General features: G+C 37.3%; 1 protein-coding gene across 1 annotated transcript in view; it reads left to right on the top strand.

Moving 5' to 3' along the window:
* Window positions 1–21507, top strand: part of DNAH7 (dynein, axonemal, heavy chain 7) — a 112670-nt gene extending 91163 nt beyond the window's left edge. The window contains exons 52-64 of the mRNA XM_009890225.1: window positions 413–607; window positions 4213–4305; window positions 9288–9464; window positions 10492–10653; window positions 11426–11626; window positions 12373–12534; window positions 13976–14161; window positions 14896–15033; window positions 15648–15878; window positions 17201–17353; window positions 19213–19390; window positions 20761–20864; window positions 21205–21507. Of these exons, the coding sequence (XP_009888527.1) occupies window positions 413–607; window positions 4213–4305; window positions 9288–9464; window positions 10492–10653; window positions 11426–11626; window positions 12373–12534; window positions 13976–14161; window positions 14896–15033; window positions 15648–15878; window positions 17201–17353; window positions 19213–19390; window positions 20761–20864; window positions 21205–21411 (2187 nt within the window). The 3' untranslated portion in view covers window positions 21412–21507. The remainder of the gene's footprint in view (window positions 1–412; window positions 608–4212; window positions 4306–9287; window positions 9465–10491; window positions 10654–11425; window positions 11627–12372; window positions 12535–13975; window positions 14162–14895; window positions 15034–15647; window positions 15879–17200; window positions 17354–19212; window positions 19391–20760; window positions 20865–21204) is intronic.
* Window positions 21508–21986: the final 479 nt, after the last annotated feature.

Here is a 21986-nt window from a genome sequence, read left to right as displayed (position 1 = left end):
GAAAGGAATGAGACACATAATAGGTTGATATTTCTTTTTCATACTTGCATTATAGGAAAAGGTTGCAAAATGCATGGTTCCCTGAAATACTTGCAGAATTTTTTTTCTTTATCGTTTTGGGATTTGAAGAAGAATGGGTCTAAAAATCTAATCAGTTACCGTTGTTCAGTCCCCAAGTTAGGAATGCAGATGAATCTTTAAATTGGCTCATATCATAGGTTTTTTGATTCCTTAAATTCATGTTTAACTGAAAACCAAACACTGACTACTTTGGAAATAGGCTTTTATTATTTGTATAGAAGCTTTTTCAACTAATGCAAGAATTCAGGTAACTCTGTTGATTTTCTACATAAATTACTAATACCATTAGGCTTTATTTATTTAGTCCTGAGAGCAGTGTTTTTCATTGCAGATTAATGAGAATGAGTGGAAATTTCTGTTAACTGGAGGCATAAGTTTGGACAATCCCTTTTCTAATCCATGTACCTGGCTTCCTCCAAAATCATGGGATGAAATATGTCGACTAGAAGATTTGCCATGCTTCACAAACATTCGGAAGGATTTTACACGATTAAAGGATGGATGGAAATTGGTATATGACAGCTTGGTATGTTAACATTCCTGATTGCTTGCATTCATAAGCTAATTAACACATTGAAAATATTTATTCAGGGAAAAGAAAGTGCTGTCATTTTACATGGTATGTTCTTACATATATGCATGTAAATATTTAAGCAAATGGTGTGTAGTAGTAGATTATTGCCAATTTGTAAGGTGGCTTCTGAATAGCAAGTCATGATTTGAATTAAATTTGGGTAGGAAAAAGGCAACAAAACACGGAGGGTTAGGGTAATAGTGAAATTTGTTAAACTCAAGGAAACCACTGTCCCTTTTCAGTCTATATGTTTGTTTACCATGCTTTGAAGATGCCTTGTCATGCTATTATGTAGCATGCTGCTTTCTTGGAGAAGTGTAAAAAAACAATAACTGCCATGTAGAGAAACTAGAATGGGATTCGAGAGACCTTTGATTCCCAGTTCTCACAGTGACCTGATAGATGCATGAATAACTGACTTTGTCTTTGACTTCATCGCTGTTTCCTTAAAATCTAAGCTCCTTAGGTGAATTTTACTCCACATTTGGGCACTTCCTTCCTCTCTAATCTTACTCTTAACTCCTTTTTTTATTTTATCAAACTCACCCCTTCTGCTTCTTGGTATGCAAAGTGCTCATTGTACACATACCTCCTGAAGAAATGATTAAAAACATTATCTTTCTTTCCCATTTGTATCATATCTGACCATAACCACTTCCATATTCAGATAATACTGTCCATTTTTGCTAGTCCATTGAACCACATCTTTCACTGTTAACTTAAATGATGAAAATTTATCACCAATATTCAGACAAATGACTCCGGATTTTTTACACACATTTCAAAAAGATTAATTGTGTGTTTTATTCACTGTAAATGTCAAGGATTTAGTAATCCTTTCTATTTAAAAACTGTGCTTAAAGAGGAAAAGAATGGATTTTTGGTTGGAAATGTACGATGAGAGACATTTAAGAAACTAAGCAGCTGCAGCCTCTTCAGTTGTCCAGATTGCAGGAAATGAAGAAACGGGCAAACAGCAGAGATAAAGTTTTCCTTGGGCACTTACAAAAAGATACAACAAGTTGATGGCTTTAGTTCTTCCTTGGGAAACATTTGCTTAGAAAATGAGCAGAGAAATGATGGCATTTGAAAAAAAGATTGAGGGGGGGGGACTACTTCATAATGCGCTTTGGGATTTTAGCTTTTTTAAGCAATGCCTAATATAAATGAAAGGTGCCGACTTTTCAGAATTAAAGATTTAAGATATGTGTGATCGCTATGTGTGTATTCACACAGCCAAACTGAAATAAATAGAAATGCCTTCATTTAAGTAACATTCAATAAAGTGAGATCTATGGAATCAAGTCATCAGTTAACTGATAAAGAATCTAATAAACAGTTACACTGAATCCAGAAACATTCAGTTAGTGAACCTTGAGTGCTAGATCAAAAGGAAGGGCATTATCTGTCACTGCCCTGGTATAGAATAGTTGCCGTGCCTTTTACTTGTTAGGTGAAAACATTTTTGTTATCCAGCTAGCTTTAATATTAGTACTTTCATGTGCATGCACTGGAATTTTCAAAAATGCTAGTTAATTGGTCTTGGGGAAGGTTCCTTTTTGATAACTGTATTTTTTCGTCACCAGTATAGTTTATTCCCAGTAATATGCAGCCAGCTCTTTTCCCTGTCTTGTTAGTGATACACAACTTTAAATCAAGGGGAGTTTCATGCATGTATGCATGTGGGTTAAAGAGAGAGGGTGCAGAATCAGGGTTGCTTGAGCTACTTTGTCATCAACAACCATACACTGAAGATGAATATTTTTCAAAGGAGTTTGAGATACACTTTTCTCCTCATACTCTTGTAGATCAGGTTGCTTCCAAAAGTAGGGGAAACCTGACTTCAGCTCCCCAGTTCAAGGATTCCATGTATTTAATCTGAAGTTGTATTTCATATCTTGGACTAGGGATTGAAACTCAGTTCTCCTCTAGCTGACTGGCTTAATCTCAAAGCTGCTGATGCATCCCTTCTTATGGAGAAGTGAAGAGTTTTCAGCAAGGTGGCACAACTAAATGGAGTCTTCAGTGCAACCTGTGCTCCTCAGTGTTTCCTAATTCACTCAGTTTTCTACAAATCTTGTGACTCTTTAGCTAGACACTTAAACAGCTGCTATAGATGTTGTTCCGAGGTACCTATTTTCCCCCATATATTAATATAAAAATAATGCAGCATTTTGATCTGAAACTAGGTGCCTAAAAGTTGGGGAAGGAGGGAACCATGCTCCAGATCCTTAGTAGAACATGAGCGCCATTGTGATTTGATTTGCTAAATCAAAGTTGCTCAGAATGCAGTCTGTGCAGGTCTGTCTGCATACCTCTGTGCCCAACCTCCTACAGGCAAGCTTAAGAGGCTCACCAGCAGACCTGTAATACCAGTTTCCAGAAAGGCATATTTGTATTTTGTTCTAATAAGTTAGCATGCCACACAACCACTGCCGTTTCCAACCTGATAACTGCAACAGCAACATAACAGCTGGGTTAATCATAGGCCATTTACAAACTAAGTTCTCTGGTGCATTGTTTGACTTAATTTTCCAATTCTTGTTTTCCTGCAATCGTTTTCTCCGTTCAGATGCAACCTGAGTCATAGTTATCTTGTAATACTGTCATGTAATTGTCATTGATTATATGGTTATGATTGTAATATCATTGTGATTAGGGAAGTGATTGTCCTGCTGTTCTCTGCACTGGTGAGGCCGGACCTCGAGTACTGTGTTCAGTTTTGGGCCCCTCACTACAAGACAGACATTGAGGTGCTGGAGCGTGTCCAGAGAAGGGCAACAAAGTTGGTGAGGGGTCTAGAGCACAAGTCTTATGAGGAGCAACTGAGGAAACTGGGATTGTTTAGCCTGGAGAAAAGGAGGCTAAGGGGAGACCTTATCACTCTCTGCAACTACCTGAAAGGAGGTTGTAGAGAGGTGGGGGTTGGTCTCTTCTCCCAAGTAACAAGACAAGAGGAAGTGGCCTCAAGTTGTGCTGGGGGAGGTTTATATTGGAGATGGGGAAACAGTTCGTCGCAGAAAGGGTTGTCAAGTGTTGGAACAGGCTGTCCAGGGAAGTGGTTGAGTCACCATCCCTGGAGGTATTTAAAAGACTTGCAGATGTGATGCTTAGGGACATAGTTTAGTGGTGGACATGGCAGCATTAGGTTTACGATTGGACTCCATGATCTTAAAGGTCCCTTCCAACCTAGAAGATTCTATGATATTGAAGACTGACACCATTAATTCCATTCCAACAGAAAGAGGGAGGTAAAGTGCATTTTCAGGTTTCCTCCAGCTCATTCCTTCTCTGCTTTCTAGAGAACTTTAAGTTATTATCTTTAAATACTTAAAGATTACTATAACTTCTCTGCTATAAGAGAAGCTTCTTAGATAAACATATTTAAAGTTGTTTTTTTTTTTTTAAAAAAAAAAGATTTAAACATGTCAACCCCATTTCTGTAGATTAAGAAAGAAATACATAATAGATTGATGTGTCAAGTTAAAAGATCATTTACTCTCACTATAGGTAATTCACAAATGCTTTAAAGAATGTTGAAATACATATGTTCTTAGGATCCCCAGCATGAGGATTTTCCTGCAGAGTGGCAAGATAAGTTGGGAACGTTCCAAAGGATGCTTATCATTCGCTGCCTGAGGCCTGACAAAGTATGTATGAAACTTTCACCTTATTCAAAAGAGTCTACTCATCTTAGAAACCAAAAGTATTTGCAAGTATGCATTTCAACTGTGTTGCCTACAATCATTCTAGAACAGTCTATCATAAAGGAAAATAAGAATAAGACTTAAAAAAAAAAACCACAAACCCAGCAAGTTTGAAATTGTGATAAAACCCCCACTTTTTAGAACAGGCCTTTAACTTTTGTTAGGTTTCGGTGTACACACCAAAAGTCCCAGAGCTCTTCCTCTGTGAGACTGTCTTATAAACCTTCTGACAATCCTTTTTCAGTACACCTGCTATTTTTACTGATGTAACTTTTTGGATGGCTGTCACTATCTATTGTAAATTTTGTCATATCTAGGAAGAAAATTTCATGGTAAGCAGGAGCGTAGATAATGTAGGTGCTTAAAGTTAGCAATTATTGCAGACACACAGATCCATTTTGTTCTATGGAAAGTATTTTGAAGCAGAACTGTTCTGATTTGAGTCTGTCTAGCTGTAGGGCTTGAACATGGCACAGATCACAATAGAGGCTCACAGTTATGAATCTTTATTCAAAAAAGTCAACCTACTAAAAACCAGAATATAAGTATTTGCTCAGACATTTTTCATATATTCACAGGTTAGTGGGACTACTATTAGTCCACACCTAGCCATAATGAGAAAGCATATTGTGAAAGATAGGAATTAGTATATATGGCCTCTGTCCCAGAGATCCTATGAAAGGAATTCTCTACGCTTCCTCACACAACTGTTCAGCTTTGTATTAGTACTCAGATGAAAATATCTTTGTATTGTATAAAGAAGAGAAACTTTTAGAGTCAGCCTTTACATTTCACTTCTGGATTTTGTTTGACTGGTAGTATTGGCAGGATCAGCGTGGAGAGGCACTGGCAGCGGTGGTGTATACTGGTGCTTGGAGACAAAGTTATCCACAAGACGCTGCCTTGTTGCAGTGACTTCTTCTTCAAAAGAGTTTATTATGCTTCTGCCAGTTTTGCACTTAAAGCAAAGCAAAAGATTGAGACTTTCAGTTGAGCAATTTAACTGTCTAGTTCAACTACGTTCAAAACTTAGATCCTGCTGTACTTAGAAATAAAGTAATACTATGGCCAACACCCCATTTGTACCTTGGAACACTGCTCTAAATCATTCAGTGTTCAGGTTAGATAACAACATCATATTCTCACTCTTAGTCCACCCTTTAAGACTACTCCCACTGCAGCATGTGGTCCTGTTTTTATGTATTTGAGTCTGTGTTACAGGGAACTTAAACGCTTAACCTTGATAGTCTCCAGGTATATTTTCAATACAGAACATTATCAGCAAGGCAAAGATCTTATTTGTGCAAACCCACCAGGAACTAAGATGTAGAACCTTTACTATGCCTCATTGGGGAACTTGGTTCACTTGATCCATAGCATTAAGATTATCTATCAAAGATAGGCTCATCTTGATCAATTAGTTGAAGCAGCTCAGTTTTGTGTGCTTTTGTATATGTCAACACTATGGCAATGCATGATGTCCCAGAAGTGGGGAGAAGTAAAACTGGATAACTTTAAAACTTTTGAAATGGGCTTTAAAGTTTGAAAGCTTAGTTAAACTGTAAAAGTGGACATGTGAAGCAATGATATGGTCAAATTTTTCTTTTCACATGCGGTGTTCTTTACTCTTGAGAAAGATAGAGCTGCTCATTGTAGAGCTTCCTGGATTGATTGATTATTGCACCCAAGATATTTTTTTTCTGCTGTAATGAGTTGTTGGAAAAACATTTCTACATTAAACAGGTTTTCTTTCAAAAGCTAGACAATAGACTACACTGAGAAGGGTTTAGGTGCAGATTTCTTGGTCAATAATGCACATCAATCATCACTTCAGATTCAGTCATGTTCTAGCCTTACCCAATCACTTCTTGATGATGCTTGGAAATCTTAGAAGTTCTTGTTTACATTCTAGCTTTGAATCTTGTATTAATTGGTTAACACTTACAAGGAAGGTTCTCAGCCGTGTCATCTCCAGCATGTAGTACTCCTCCATTGTCAGGTCATCAAAGTGCTTAGTAAGAGATAAAAAGCCACAGCTGTGACGTTTGGTGTGTTCCTCCCTGCAATGTAAACCCAGAATAAGAACAGATATTAAACCCATGAAAGTTACATTTCAAGAGATTAAGAAATCCGAACAGACAGGCCTCTTCAGTACTTCTACTATCTATCAGTAGAAAAAGTATCATACAGAAAACACAGGAAATAGATTTTAGTGGATGTCAGATAAAAGCTAGCTGTGAAACAAGAAGATACAAGGGAAGATAGAGACCAAGTTGACAACGTTTTCTACTTTGTTGAATGAAAATCATTCTCTTTGGGGGAAAAATGAAAGCACTATGAAGAATTGCACGAGATATAAATAACAAATTGTGAACTATTTCAAGGTTATTGGGTAAGAGAAACTTTTGGTATGCTTCCGTTTGGTGAACTGTTACAGAGAAATCAGTAATTTTATAATCGGTAAGGGGATGTTGTCAAAGAAGTTTGGAGGAATACTTCAAGAACATTGTGCTTACCATGGGTCATCATTTGGTTCCCAACCTTCCAGTTCTATCAAGCAAAAGAAACATTTTGCCACATCTGGTTCATTTGCATTGGGACAGTGGACAAAGCCCGCCTTTGCCATCTGCAGGTGACAGTTTAGAAGTTTAGAGCATCATCCAATGCACTACTCATGTTTACACCAGCAAACTGTTTCTGAGAGCTTGTAAATAATGTCTTTCCCCACAATGCCTATCAGCACAGATCATGCTGAACAATAAATTTTAAGTGTGAGGACTGCAAGCAGGTCAATAAGCAACTAGTAAAGGAACAAGGAATAAGCTACAAGTAGTGAATGGATTTCTGCATAGCTGTGGTATCTGTAACCTACTGGAGTAGCTTTGTTCTACTAGATAACATCTAGTAGATGCCATGCAACACAGGCATTTCAGTAGTTGTGTGAGAGATCTGCCATAGCCAGGACTTTAAAGAATATTTTCAGAGAAAAAAACATAGCATAAGACCACGGGCATAGAAAACCTTTAAGTATAAACTATGTGAGTAAAATACTACATCTTTAACTTCTGTGTTTTCCTGTCACTTTAGAAATACATCTTGTCAGAACACTAAAAATTAAGTAAGTTTGTTTCCGTTATCAAACTTCACACCTTCTCAGATAACTCTTACAGTATGACTCATCTGAGATCCAGCCTGGAAGTTTCATGTGTGTGCAACATAGAAGTCAGGTGGACTTTTTTAATTCTCAAGTAAAAGCCTGCAGGGATATGAACATTCAGTTTTCTAAAACTTAAATAACTTCAATTTCTGATTTTTAAGTAGTGATCATTCTGCAACTTCATCCTTCCTGCTGGATGTGTACTCGTTTCTTCTACTGTAGGCTTCTTTTTTATGAATGAAAATCAAAGACTACATAATAGAAGAAATTAACTCCTAAGTGACAAGAACAAAAAAAAAAAAAAAAAAAAAAGCAAGAAAGGTAACTATAGTCAATTCTGTAGCTAGATCAGTGAACTGAACATGCAAAAGCCAGTCATCCTACTACAGTATTTCTGAGCAGGGAACAGAGGAAAGTTGGAGTATTCAACTTTTTCTTCAGGCTTAGTGGAAGCTCACAGCTTTTCTTGATCATGAATATATTTAACAATGACTACATATTCAAGCACAATATATAAAATATAAGGCATAGTCAAAATATCCATTTTATACTTACATTCTCTGGAGTGCACTTGCAGTTCTCTATAAAAGGCCACTTCGTGAAGGTTTTTAAACGATTCTCATATTCATACATATCCTTAAAATCACTCAAGAGCTTGGAAGCCAAAGCAAGTTCTTTCAAGAGCGTCTCCATCTACAAAGCCTGCAATGAGGATAGGCCAGAGCCTCTCTCCTGCTCTCAAATTTAAGTCATTATACTAATAGGTGACACATTGCACCTGTAAAGCAGGGTAAGTTTTAAAGTAAGTAAAAACACAAATGTGTTTATGAGCAGGATAATCAAGAGAAAGGAAGCTACTGGAACTTTTTCTCCCGTGTCACATTCGGTTGCTTGGTCACACTATGTATTTATTAACAGAAAGCACCTATGCTAATGCAGTATGAAAATTACAAATTTTATAATCGAAATGTCAAAAATGCAAGTTAAAATACCTAGTTACGAATACAGCAATTTTACATACAAAGTTTTAAAAAATATTATACTGATTGCGACCAAAGTGGTTGAATTAACATTGCTATTTGAAACCTTTAGCATTTCTTGAATTTCATGTTCAGAGATAATATGTTACTATTACATTTTGCAAATACCATTGCATTTCTTTGAAGGGGAGGTGTTTATTTTAAAATATTCCAGAGTGTGTCCAGAGATCGAATGAAAGGTGATATTTAAAAGCATCATATTTGTAAGGATCAAAACATTAAGCTGTCATTTTACAAATTGTCTCTCATTTTGGTACAGAGCCCAGCTAACTTCAGTGGGAAGTTTAAACAGCAGTGTTTACAAGACTGCTGTACACAGCAGTTTCCTAAGCCAAGATCTTAACACCTTTGAAAGGTGTTGCATTACGAGTCTTGAAAATTGAAATCCTCTCCAGAGTACAGATGGAGTAAGGGCAGAAAAAAATCCAGCTTCCTATACCAGCACATTAGTTTGTCCAGATGTGGTGACAGAAACGGGATTAACGATCATTTGCATAGGCGTTCCAGTTTCAACTCTCTTAGGCCATCTTCAAGCTTAAAGCAGATTTTTAGCCTGGATTTACACATGCTAAATCATTGATTCCTCTGTGACTGTACTTGTATCTAATTTTATATGCAGGGATACTGTCCTTGAAATGTATATTAAAATGTTTAGAGTAATATGTGTTAATGCTTACACAAAAATAGGACACGTTAGATCTATTTTTCCGTTTGTTTTTTTTTTTCAGATAATACCAATGGTGCAGGATTTTATCATTGATAACCTGGGACGTCCATTTATTGAGCCACCTCCATTTGATTTGTCAAAAGCATTTTCTGATAGTCACTCTTGTACACCACTGATATTTATACTTTCTCCTGGTGCTGACCCCATGGCAGCCCTTCTTAAGTTTGCTGATGATCAGGTATTTTAATATCTCCAGACTTTTTTAATATAGTTGATGCGTGTGTGTGTATGCGCACACGAATGTTTGTATGAAGCAACGAACTTTAATAAAGTAGAAGCTGAAAGGCCAAAGTAAGCTCAAAAACCTGTTCTTAACTGCTCAAAAACATGTTAAAATTGATCTCTTGGTTCTCTTTAACACAAAGCAGTAATTAATGCAAGTATATTGTTTTTAGGAATGAATAATTTATCTATTGTTTATAGGAACTTTTATGTTAAATATTTTTGGCATATTTTATAATGTGATGTCATGATCTGTTTGACTAATTAGTTAGTGTAATCTCAAATGGAAAAATGGAACAAAACCATAGTGGTTTAAATGTTTGTTGTAAGGGATATTATCTGAAAATGGTATTTTTTTTCCTAATAAGCATTATGTGTAATATATTACTTAATTTAAAAACAATGTAGTAATATAAGACCTTACGATTGTGCATGCCATTTATACCTCAGAATTCAAATATGGATTTTTGTTGGCTTTGACTGGCATTATTATGGCATTTAAAACAAAAATGTCTCAACAGCCTAAATCAGTTCTTATGTAGAAGGATACTGCTATAGTACTAGAAAGTTTATGTTTTCTGTTAAGATGTTTTTCTTGCATTTCCTGACTGTTATTCTGTCAGATTTCTGTGCTGTTGAGAATGACAGACATACTTCAAGTCTCCAACCGCTGAGCTGTAAATGTATCCGGCATTTTACAGTAGTATCCTTAAAGAGCATACTGTTTTCAGGAGTATTTTGAAACTGTCAGAATTTTACAGTTCTGGATTGAATGGATGAGTACTTGGAGCTTTTCACTGGAAGATAGATAAGAGGTTTTTGTCAACTGGAATGACATGAAAAAAGATTTAAACTCTACTTTAAAATATACTGTACCTTAAATATTTCAAGAATACATACAGATGTGTACTTTTATACCCTCAGGTTTAGTGTATTTATGCAATATTTTTCTTTCTTACTTATAATATGCTTTCTGTATGCAGGGATATGGTGATTCAAAGCTTAGTTCACTGTCACTTGGTCAAGGCCAAGGCCCGATAGCCATGAAAATGATAGAGAAGGCAGTAAAGGAAGGAACATGGATCGTTCTGCAAAATTGCCATCTAGCAAGTTCATGGATGCCAATACTGGAAAGAATCTGTGAGGTAAAAATAAGCATTAACTTTTTCTTAAAAATACTTTTGAAGGCATGTCTGATCCATACAGGTGACTGAATAGCCAGCTTAGCATGCTGCCTGATGATTCCCGTTATATAAGGGTAATCATCACATATTGATTCTGTCTTTTTCCGTCTGCCTACTGGTGTAGAAAGTGCTCTGTGGGTCTGACCCATTCCTTGAATGGTAAATCCCAGCCACTAGAATGGTCTCTTCAGGCCAACAGGTTTCATCATATGTCTATTGCTGCAGAAAACCAGTATGCTAAGGAATTTTACTCTTGAACAGCTATAAGTTTCCAAAGAGGTATGAGTGTACGCTTCTTTCTACCATGCCCTGACCCCACCCTTAATAAACTTAACACATTTCTGATGTGTACATATGATTACTACAGCCCTTCCCAGAACAGCTGTATGACAGTAAATGCAGTAAATGGGAAAAGTATACATTCCATTGCTTTTGTGGTACAGAGCCTGCATGTGGTTTTGTTCATATACTCCACAAACATGCACAGAAAGGGCAAATTTTAGTTGAAAATACTGAAGTCTTGAATAAAAACACACCAGCTGTAGAAGGGAAGTTGTCATTCATAACTGTGACTTTCACTATAATCACATATAAGCATCTAAGAAATTAAAACTTTGGACTGGTGTACTTTCCCACTTTTTTTTTTTTTTTAATTGCTTTAATAATAACACTAGGGGTGTATATTAATCTATTGTGTCTTTCAATTGCCTGGTTTTATATGTGTTTATTGTAGGAGCTAAACCCTGATACAACACATCCAGATTTCCGAATTTGGCTCACCAGTTACCCATCTGCCACTTTTCCGGTGTCTGTACTTCAGAATGGAGTGAAGATGACTAATGAAGCACCAAAAGGCTTACGGGCCAATATAATTCGTTCGTACCTGATGGATCCAATATCTGATCCTGACTTTTTCACCAGCTGCAGAAAACCTGTTAGTAATGTTGTACTGTAACTTTGTAAATCAGTTAAAGCAAACCCTGATGACTGTGTATGTATGCTCTGGGGGAAAAAAACTTCACAAATTAAATAGTTGTCTTCGACTGCAATGAAACTGGGTTTGATTACTGGCAATAGTGAAGTAAATTTAATTTTTATTTTACTGCTAGTCTTCTACTTCTTCAATTGAGCTTTTGTGGTATGTCAATAATGCAGCTCTTCAGTTTAAAAAAAAAAAAAAAGTAAGACTGGGAAAAAACCTTAACCTCTTTTCATAATTAGATGTCTGTTTGCAAGCATATTTAAATTATTTTTCTGTCATTAATGTTGTTGTTCTCAATCAGGTCATACACTTTGCTAAATGGTCTCAATTGAAAAACAAAAGTTCCCACCCAAAGTTTTTCTTTAAAGGCCTGAAATCTATCTTGATAATGAGGAAAAAACGGAACCAAACAGAAATAATGTGTGAACAATGTTTTATAATACAATGGTGTAAAAAAGCATTTATTGGTACATGGTCTCATACACATAATTGTATGCATCATGTATTGTAATTACATATAATGGATATATAGCTTTAAAAATGAAAGCTACCCCTGACTCATAAACAGTATGTTACGAGAGCAGGACTTGCTGGGTTTTGAGTGACTCAAAGACAGCACTGCTGTGCAGGATGTGAGAAAAAATGAAACTGTTTAAACCAGCCATGAATTATTAATGGTGTTGCATTTGGTTTTTAAGGCTGAGTTCAAGACATTGCTGTACGGCCTCTGCTTCTTCCACGCGCTGGTGCAAGAAAGGCGGAATTTTGGGCCATTGGGCTGGAACATCCCATACGAGTTCAATGAGACAGACCTGCGCATCAGCGTGCAGCAGCTGCACATCTTCCTTGACCAGTATGAGGTACGGCAACTTTTCACAGCAGTCACTGGTCCTTGCTTGCACTTTCTAGGCCTGTCAGTGCATGGCCCAATGCAGGCTGAGTGCTGCCACGGCAACAGTTTAGTGGGGACAGTGAATTTGAAGCCAAGGTCTACTTGCAGTAGCGCTCACCACATTCATTTTAAGTGGTTAGTGTACCATGATCAGTATGTAACTGATGTGGGAAACTTTCAAATTACAATTTAGAAGTTCTGCAAAATAAAGTAGCGTTTGGTCCCTATAGCTGCCTTATTTGTTCTAACCTTAGCCTGTGTCTAGGCAAGAGCTGTGGATTCAGCTCCCAGTGATGTTACTACAAGCTGTAAAATGTCATACTAAAACACTTAATTGCTAACTGCGATTCACTCAATGATAGGGATAATACTAGACCCTGGACTGTTGCAGATTAATAACAACCTTGATCTATTTGTGTTAATTTGGCAGATGACATTTCCTTCCCTGTTTGTGGAGCTAGGCAGTGTTTCATAGAAGCCTCTCTGGAATTTCTTAGCAATACATGACGCTTCTTTGTGTTTCAGCTTCCTAAGCAACCTACTATAGCCAGAATCTGTTAAAGTTATGGCTGGGGACAGGAAGGGGGTATTATTTTCAAACCACTGTCAGCTGGAAGTGTTTTTGGTTATCAGTGCGGCTAATAGGTAAATTGTGATTCAGCCCGAGAAAGCAACTTCATAAAGGTGTGTGTTTCTTTTCCTGCAGGAGAGTGAAGGGGGAGGTCTGAGAGGGATGTCCTCTGCTTATACGACCAAAGCTTATGGGCAAATGTAGTGCCTAGCGGGGAGGGAAGCGTATTTTTTTTTCCCCCGAAAGATAATTTGTATGCAGTAACCAGAATTCTTGGTACTTTTTTCAACTGATTTGCTTTATCTCAGTTCTCAGCATATCGCCTGCTCTTGCCATGACTTCCTGTAAATAATTTATCTCTTATCACTCATAATTTATTCCTTTCGGGTGCCTAAGAGGAGTCCAGCTTCTCCCAACCTCAAGACTTTAAACATGTTTGATTTTCTTTTTCTAAAAAAAGTAAGAAAAAACCCAAAAGTTATGAAGACAGCTATGGCCCTGTGACAGCATGCATTTATTTTAGAAGTATGTATAGCTAAACAAGTAGAGATAATTTTGGAAAAGTTTTTCATAAACTTATACTAGGGGAGTTCCCAGCTGCATTACTATGGAAATTTTTGGTGCTGTTATTCTTCAAAAGAAGCAATGCTGGGTGGCTTGATGGATGCTTATTAAAGTAGTTGAAGATCAGGAGATCAGTGGTACAAGCATGAACTAGCAGAAGTAAATAACAGCTTTTAAACTTTCCAGTGAGAATTCTGAATTACTTCCAAATAAATTATAATTATACCGGAAGTGCCAGGCTGCAGTTCAGATCATTGTCTTGCTTTTTTTTCAGGAAGTGCCATATGATGCTCTTCGCTATATGACTGGAGAATGTAATTATGGTGGCAGAGTCACTGATGACTGGGATCGGCGTACACTCCGTAGTGTTCTAAACATGTTCTTTTCCTCAGAAATCATTACAAATGTAGATTATAAATTTGATCCAAGTGGCCTTTATTTTGTTCCTCCTGAAGGAGATGTAAGTATCCCAGAACAACAAAATTACCAACAGCTTATTTTTTTCAAAAACAGATCCATTTTTACTCACATTGGTATGTGTCTCGGTGCTTACTGCTGTCACTGATCACTTTTGTGGCTTAATCTCACATTCTATTAGAACTTGTTTCAGTGACTTCTAAGAAATGGAAATGATGCAAAAAAACGCCCCAACTACTACCAACTAAATCGACTTTGCTGTGTGAGTCAGCACACTTAGGGGACAATAAGGGAGAAACCCAGTCTGCTGAAGTTAACAGCATTATAAAATAGGTATAAAAGAATTAGTTGATCATATCTGCTGGAGCTAGAAAGGACATAGTAATCGGCTTAATTTATCACACAGGAGAATTACATTACACGTCAGCAAAACACCTTCAGACACTTGGCAAGCAGTGGGCCCATTAAAGGGCTGCAGCCCCTTGCACTGTGTATCTTACTGTGTAAGAGAATTTCCAACAGCTGTCAGAAATTTTGTCAGAAATTATTTAAGCAAAGGCAATCCTCATTTCAGGGTAAGAGGATGGACCAAAGGAACTTGTGAGGCACAGTCAGCCCCTGTATTTCCTTTTGTATCTTAGTTTACACGCTATATTCATTACACTAGGAAAGTCTGCAGTGGTTTTGAGACACAGCTTGCAGCCTGTCATGGGTTTGTTTGGCTGTTTCTGCATCTCCTCTTAAGTATCAAGTATTTATTTATTTTTCTTTTTTCAGTACCAAAGCTATATTGAATATACAAAGACACTTCCACTGAATCCTTCCCCAGAGATATTTGGAATGAACGCAAATGCTGATATTACCAAGGATCAGTCAGAAACACAACTGTTATTTGATAACATTCTTCTCACACAGGTATGTAAAGAGTAAACGTCACACACCATCTTACCATAACTTTCTACTCTATCTCCACATAAGTATGTTCAGATCTCCCCCCCGCCCCCAAGTTTTTACTGTACCTTCTTGTGTTGTATCACCATTCTGGTGAAATTACTGTTCCACTTAAGAATCTTTTAAGACTTTTTTGGGTTTGTTTTTTTCCTGACTGTCTTTTTAAGGAAACATAGCTTCTGTGATTGTACAGTCAGTTTGGGTATCTTCTACTCCCCCAGCTTTTAACAATTTTCAACTTCTTGGCCAGTTTTAGTCCAGTCCAGTGGTGCTGATGGGTACATCAGAGACCGGGGAGAAAGACTGGTTTACAGTGGAACCAAGATTTCAGCAAAAAGCGAAGACACAAATCTGTAGGAAACCACATTTTGTTTGTTCTAAGATAATACCTTATGACAATAACATAGGAAATTCTGAAACAAATTAATTGCAATAACAGGGGAAGAGGATTGGAACTGTAATGATCTTTTAAACAATGCCATTATAACAGCTCTATTTTCCTGCATTTTAACTACTTGCTCTCCTGAGTCCTCTTTCTTTTCCTCAAAAACAAAATCCAATGTTTTGACTCGTTCTAGTCTCAGGCATCTGGTGGTGGTACAAAATCAACCGACGAAGTTGTTCATGAAGTCACAGGTGACATTCTGAGCAAACTCCCTCCAAATTTTGACATTGAAGCAGCAATGAGAAGATACCCAACCACTTACACTCAAAGCATGAATACTGTGCTTGTCCAAGAGATGGGACGCTTTAACAAGTTATTGCAGACAATACGGGACTCCTGTGTTAACATCCAGAAAGCAATAAAGGTGAGCTGAAGATAACCTTTAAAGGCATATACCGAGAACCTAAATTCAATCTGTGAGCTATTAATGCAAGTACCTTAGAGAACTGACCCTGAAGTCTGATTCAGGTTGGTCAGTCAAACACTTTAAAGAATCCAGATTCCACACCGATTTATTTTTCTGTATCTTAAAACTGATAGGAGTACGATGGAGTATAAAAGTACTATTGTGCCTACCAAAAAAGAAACCAAAAGAGAAAGTTCTTAACTGCAGATTTGCTAGCAAGTAAGACGAGCAGTAACTAGGTTCACATCTGTTTTTCTGCCTCACTGTCACAAAAGACTGAAGCACCTCACGCAATTTCTTACAGATGAAAGCAGATTTCCTCAACACCTCAAACAGCAAATTACTCCCAGTGAGGATTGCAGTTAAGATATCACAGTCTAAAGTCAATGTCTGTTCTCAGTAGGAATCAAAAGCTACAGCTGTACAAAATACAGAAAAAAGCAGGAAAAAGTCAGTTTGGGTAATTTTTATTTATCATATTATAGCTTAAGGCTGAGGAGGCTTTTAAAAACACAAAACCAACCAAAACAAACACCACCCCTCTCCCTGTTAAAGCCAAACTACAAGCTGAACAGTCTGCCACACTGCTCATAAGGCAACTGAAGCAATGTATGTCACAGAGTTTTGAGGAAACTTTAAATAATAATAATGAAAAAGAGCATTTACACTTAGTAAAACTCAGAAGTCCTCTGGGAAGACCATGTTTCTTTGGAAGGATGGCAAGGGAGAATTTTCCAGTATGGTCAGTTTTCTCCAAAGGCGGCTATGGACCTTACCCTGCCCAATCTAGTGACTAACTCCCACATCAGGCAGAAGACTGCAGTAACTTTTCAGGAAATCCATCATGGCCCCTCTTCTTGTTTTCAGTGTTGCTCCTGTCTGACTTAGCTAGAAACTCGTAGCATCTGTTGGACAAAGAGCTATGTTGGTTCTTAATTGTTAAAGCAAGGTGGTTAGGGAAAGTCGTTAAAGCAAGGCTGATAGGATGAGGGGGAAGGGCTTTAAACTGGAAGAGGGTAGATTTAGATTAGGTATTAGGAAGAAATTTTTCACTCTGAGGGTGGTGAAGCACTGGAACAGGTTGCCCAGGGACGTTGTGGATGCCCCATCCCTGGAGGTGTTCAAGGCCAGGCTGGATGGGGCTCTGAGCAACCTGGTCTAGTGGGAGGTGTCCCTGTCTATGGCAGGGGGGTTGGAACTAGATGATCTTCAGGGTCCCTTCCAACCTAAACCATTCTATGAATTTATTTTGATACCTTTCTTCCCAAAATTTCTTTTAGGGGCTAGTAGTGATGTCTGCTGAACTGGAAGAAGTGGTAAACAGCATTCTGAAAGGCAAAATTCCAGGACTATGGATGAGTAAGTCTTACCCAAGCCTCAAGCCTCTGGGCAGCTATGTGACCGACTTCCTTAACAGACTGAAGTTCTTACAGGTGAGCACACCCCATTTACGCAGTTTTGTTCAATGCCGCTTATTATTTTTGTCTGTTGATGTCAGGTGACATCTCCACAAGTGAACACACACACACACACACACAAGTTACTTCCACTGAATAACTGACAGGTAAAGTTCAATTAATTTGTGCATCTGTTTGGCATAGCTGTTTGCTCATCACAGCATCTAATGAAACACTACATTTTGCCAACTACCCTACACCTCATCAAGAGCACTGTAGTACATCAGTAATACTGTATGACAGAGTTTGCCTTCTGAAGTGAATTTACTAAGGGCCTCTTAAACTGCAGATAGATCTGGTGGTGGTAATGAAGTTAGTTATAATAGAACTTAGGAAAATCCTGTTATTTCTTTCCCAGTGAGCAAATTTAAATTAGTAAAACATTTTAACACAAAATCTTATGTTGAAGTCAAACACACAAGCTTTCAGTAGGGTGCTGGAGAAGAAAGTTGGATGAGTTACAGAGAATCTGTGGGGTTCCTTCACCTGTAAGATTGCAGATTCCCCAAACTGACTTTAAATGAGTAACATCCAGAGTCTCACACCATTCTGTGGCTTAGTAATCTCAATCAACCAAAGAAAACCAATCTCATAGAACAGGTATGGAGTAGGCAACCTGCTAAGAACAGGTCCCAGGATAGACAAAAGATCTAAAATCAAAAATTGTAAGTAAATTAAACCAAAAAATTTAAAAAAAAATCAAAAGAAGCATCCAGTTTTAGGTCTAGAAGGATATTTACAAAATCTGCACTTCCAGACAACCTTTATTATGTTTTTGGACACACATCGTGCAGTCAGCACACCACAGTAACTTCCACTTTCATCTGCAGAAAGCCTGACAGCAGTATGTGTAAAGAACAAAAGTGCCATTTCTTTAACAGAATCCAGGACAGAAATTAAACTTGTACAAATGGAAAACTGCCAGTAGCTATGAGGATGATTTTTTTTCATTTCTTAGGAGGAAAACTACTTATTAGTAGAGACAAATAGTTTAGTTGTCTTCATTGTAATTCTCCGCAGCAGATAATTGCAGCAGAATTTTTTCAGCCATTACTCAAAACTGAGGTTTTCAATGCAACAGATGTCACATATATTACAACCAAATCCAACGAATTTTGGCATTTTTAAAAATCATTTTTATACAGAGGCCTCAACAGTGTAAGCTATTTAAAAAAAAAAAACACAAAACCCAACCAACCAACACCACCCCCCCGCCCCCAACAACAGCAACAACAAAACCTCCCCACCCCCCAAATCAATAGAAGTTTAATTAGGCCACATATTGTCCTCATGAAGAAATCCTCCCTCCTCATCTTCACCTTGCTCTATGCGCTTACAACATGTGACTTTGGCCCTGGAAGGGAAATAAAACTCTCAAAGAGAAAACAGCCTCCAAAAAAATGTCATTTGCACAGAGAAACAAAGGTGAATGCTGAACAGCCGTCAGTAACAAGGGAGAAAAGGAGAATTGAACGCTCATTTGATGAACTTACAAGGATGATACATGTTTAACGGACTTATTCAGACCAAGTCATTAACATATGCAAAGTGTTCCCAGGCAGTGTTGGGGTTTTTCCTCTGTGTGTGCTTTTTGTTTGTTTGTTTTTTTTCTTAAAACAGAAGCTGGTGACACTTTAAACAAGTTGTTGAAAAAGACATGGCAGCCACCCAAAATTCCACTGCTTTCAGAAAAGAAAAAGACAATCCTGGATTCACAAAGGGAGAAATTACTTCTGCTGTTATTATAGCAAATATTTGTTTTCATAAATAATAATAATAATAAAAAAAAAAGGCAGTGTTTTTCTTTACTCCTCCTCTCTCTTTTGCTGCTGCAGCTGTGGTATGAAAATGGACCTCCACCAGTCTTCTGGATTTCAGGATTCTTCTTCACTCAAGCGTTCTTAACAGGTGCCCAGCAGAACTATGCCAGAAAATACACCGTTCCAATAGACCTACTAGAATTTGACTATGAAGTGCTGGAAGATAAGGAATATGAAGTTGCTCCTGAAGATGGTAAGTAAATGCATGACACAATTATCTGCTTTTGCTGATGTATTCAGAAGTTAGCATTAATTTGCAGACTCAGAGTTATGCAATTAAGTTAATGGATTCAGCTGGAAAACATACACAACTGCACCGCTCATGAGATGCGCAAGACATGAAGTGGCAAAATACTACTTAAGTCATTAAGAACTGCCATGATTAGTTCACCTCCCCAGTTAGCATGCGGATATAAAATAACACCAACAGAGGACACTCCTTACCCCAAACTTCCCAAAACTTTCAAGTGATATCTAACTTGCCTTTTTTTTTCCCCTTTATTTCACTCCATTAGGATGTATGTCTGAAGATGTGTATTTTCCTAAGCCAAGGAAAACCAAACATTTAGTAGAGAAGTTGGGTATGCTACTATAACTATCCCTGGAAAAACATCTTATGGATATGATCACAATGTGCAACTATTTTTTAATCAAACGACTTTATTATGTATTACTTACCTTAGGTTCCAGTTGCATACATTTGTTAGCTTGCCCTTCCTCAGAAAAAAAGGACAGATTAAACTGAACTGTTCTTAATACTCTTTTTGATACTTTTCTGAGGATGAGTTTGACTGGAAATTGTGTAAAAAGAAGAGCTTGGCAGGTTGCCTGGGAGAGCCACATCCAGTCTGTTTCAAGTCATTTTCTGTTGGGGCAGGTTTATTTTTTGTTTTAGAAGTTACAGTTTTCAGTCTACAGAGCAAGAAGGTGCAAGTCTGATGAAAAACAGATGTTGCTGTAATTTATTGTTTTCTTCTGGAAAGCTGATGGAACGACAGCTGTTACTCTGTCATGACATTATGACATGTCAAAATAAAGATACTTAGGTTTTTTTAAACATTTAAAGTGGTTCTTTTTTTTTTACGTTACTCCTTTAATGAGCCACTTTAGAAAGGGATAAGCAAGTGGTAATTTGAAACATAAGCAATGAAATCCTGTGATGTGAAACTAGTGAAAGACTGTTTATATGATCAAACCTCCAAGTCTGGAAACATTAAAACTGACAATATGCAGTACATACAGAAAACTTTAAAATAATGACAACTGCAAAAACAGTGTCCTGTACTTTGGAATGATTTTTAACCTCTGTCACTCAAAAAGGCTGGACGCATTACAATATTGCTGGACATTTTAACTTTTATAGAATTGTAATCATAATAAATTGTAATACAGTATAATATTGTGTTGTACTCAAAGTTCCTTGATCATCACTTGGTACACACAATATTGACAAAAAGTCCCACACAATCAACTGACAGCAAAGTGTGTTCTACGAGCTGCTGCTCTCAGCTAGAAGACATTTTCAGGTTTTGTGTAACATGGTATCTTTTCCAACTGATTCAGGGGTCTACATTCAGGGATTGTTCTTGGATGGAGCACGCTGGAACAAGCAAACTAAGAAGCTCGGAGAATCTCACCCAAAAATCCTCTATGATACAGTACCTGTGGTCAGTACTTTTGTTTGGTGACATTTTATAGTATTATATACCAACAAATACTGCAGTCTTGAAGTAAGTTAGCAGGCTAATGTTGTTTTGTGTTGAAATAGAAATTAAGCATCTGAGAGGAGCTGAGAATCCTCTGCTAATAATGACAGTGATAGGAAGCTTGGTGTTCTGTATTTTGGGAGCAGAAGCAATCTGCTAAGAATGAGGGAACAAGAAACAGGTTTTCAGGGCTATCTGTTAAAAAGCAAACAAAACAAAAACCTAATATCAAAATGCTTTGGCCTACTATTTTTTTTTTTTTTAACTGAGATGAAAAGGATTATTTTATTCTTTACTGTAGATTTGGCTAAAGCCATGTAAGAGAGCAGACATTCCACAGCGACCAAGTTACCTGGCCCCAGTGTACAAGACCAGTGAGAGAAGAGGGGTCCTGTCAACGACAGGCCATTCCACCAACTTTGTCATCGCAATGACTCTTCCTTCAGACAAACCACAAGAACACTGGATCAGACGGGGCGTGGCATTATTATGTCAGCTTAGCTCATAAAACTGTCACAATTTATGGAGGTAGGTGCATTTTCCAGATCACTTATAAGGGATGCATGTCAGTCCTGAAATGCCACATAAAAAAAGGAATCAAAATGAGTGTGTTTATAATGTTGCATTTGTGCCTTTTTCATGAGATTTGAAACAAAATACTGAAATACAAAAGGTGCACAATAAAACCTAATAAAAAACAACAAAAATATCTGCTCCTTGAATAATTTTATTTTCTGAAGGCTCCTTATTTATAAGGAACATACATAAAATGAACACAACACTGTTGACAATGAACAAAACAGCATTTGATCATTTCCAGCTTTATAAAATTTAAAAAAATGATTTAGTTATAACAAAAAGACTGATAGCTCAGCAAGTTATCTTGTAGGACCATAATTACATTTTAAACCATAGACTCAATTGTTAATGGGAGGGGAAATAAAAATAATAAAAAAAAATAATCACACTGCATCTAACAACTACAGGTTTTTCTAAGCATAATCACAGCGGATTGAGTGCAATGTGATCTACATCAAAACTCAAATGGGATGTCACACAGTGACAGCATTGTAATATACAAGT

Source organism: Charadrius vociferus, unplaced genomic scaffold (assembly GCF_000708025.1).
Source record: "Charadrius vociferus isolate BGI_N301 unplaced genomic scaffold, ASM70802v2 scaffold147, whole genome shotgun sequence".
NCBI classification, from domain to species: domain Eukaryota; kingdom Metazoa; phylum Chordata; class Aves; order Charadriiformes; family Charadriidae; genus Charadrius; species Charadrius vociferus.
This window is presented reverse-complemented; position numbering and strand designations above follow the sequence as displayed.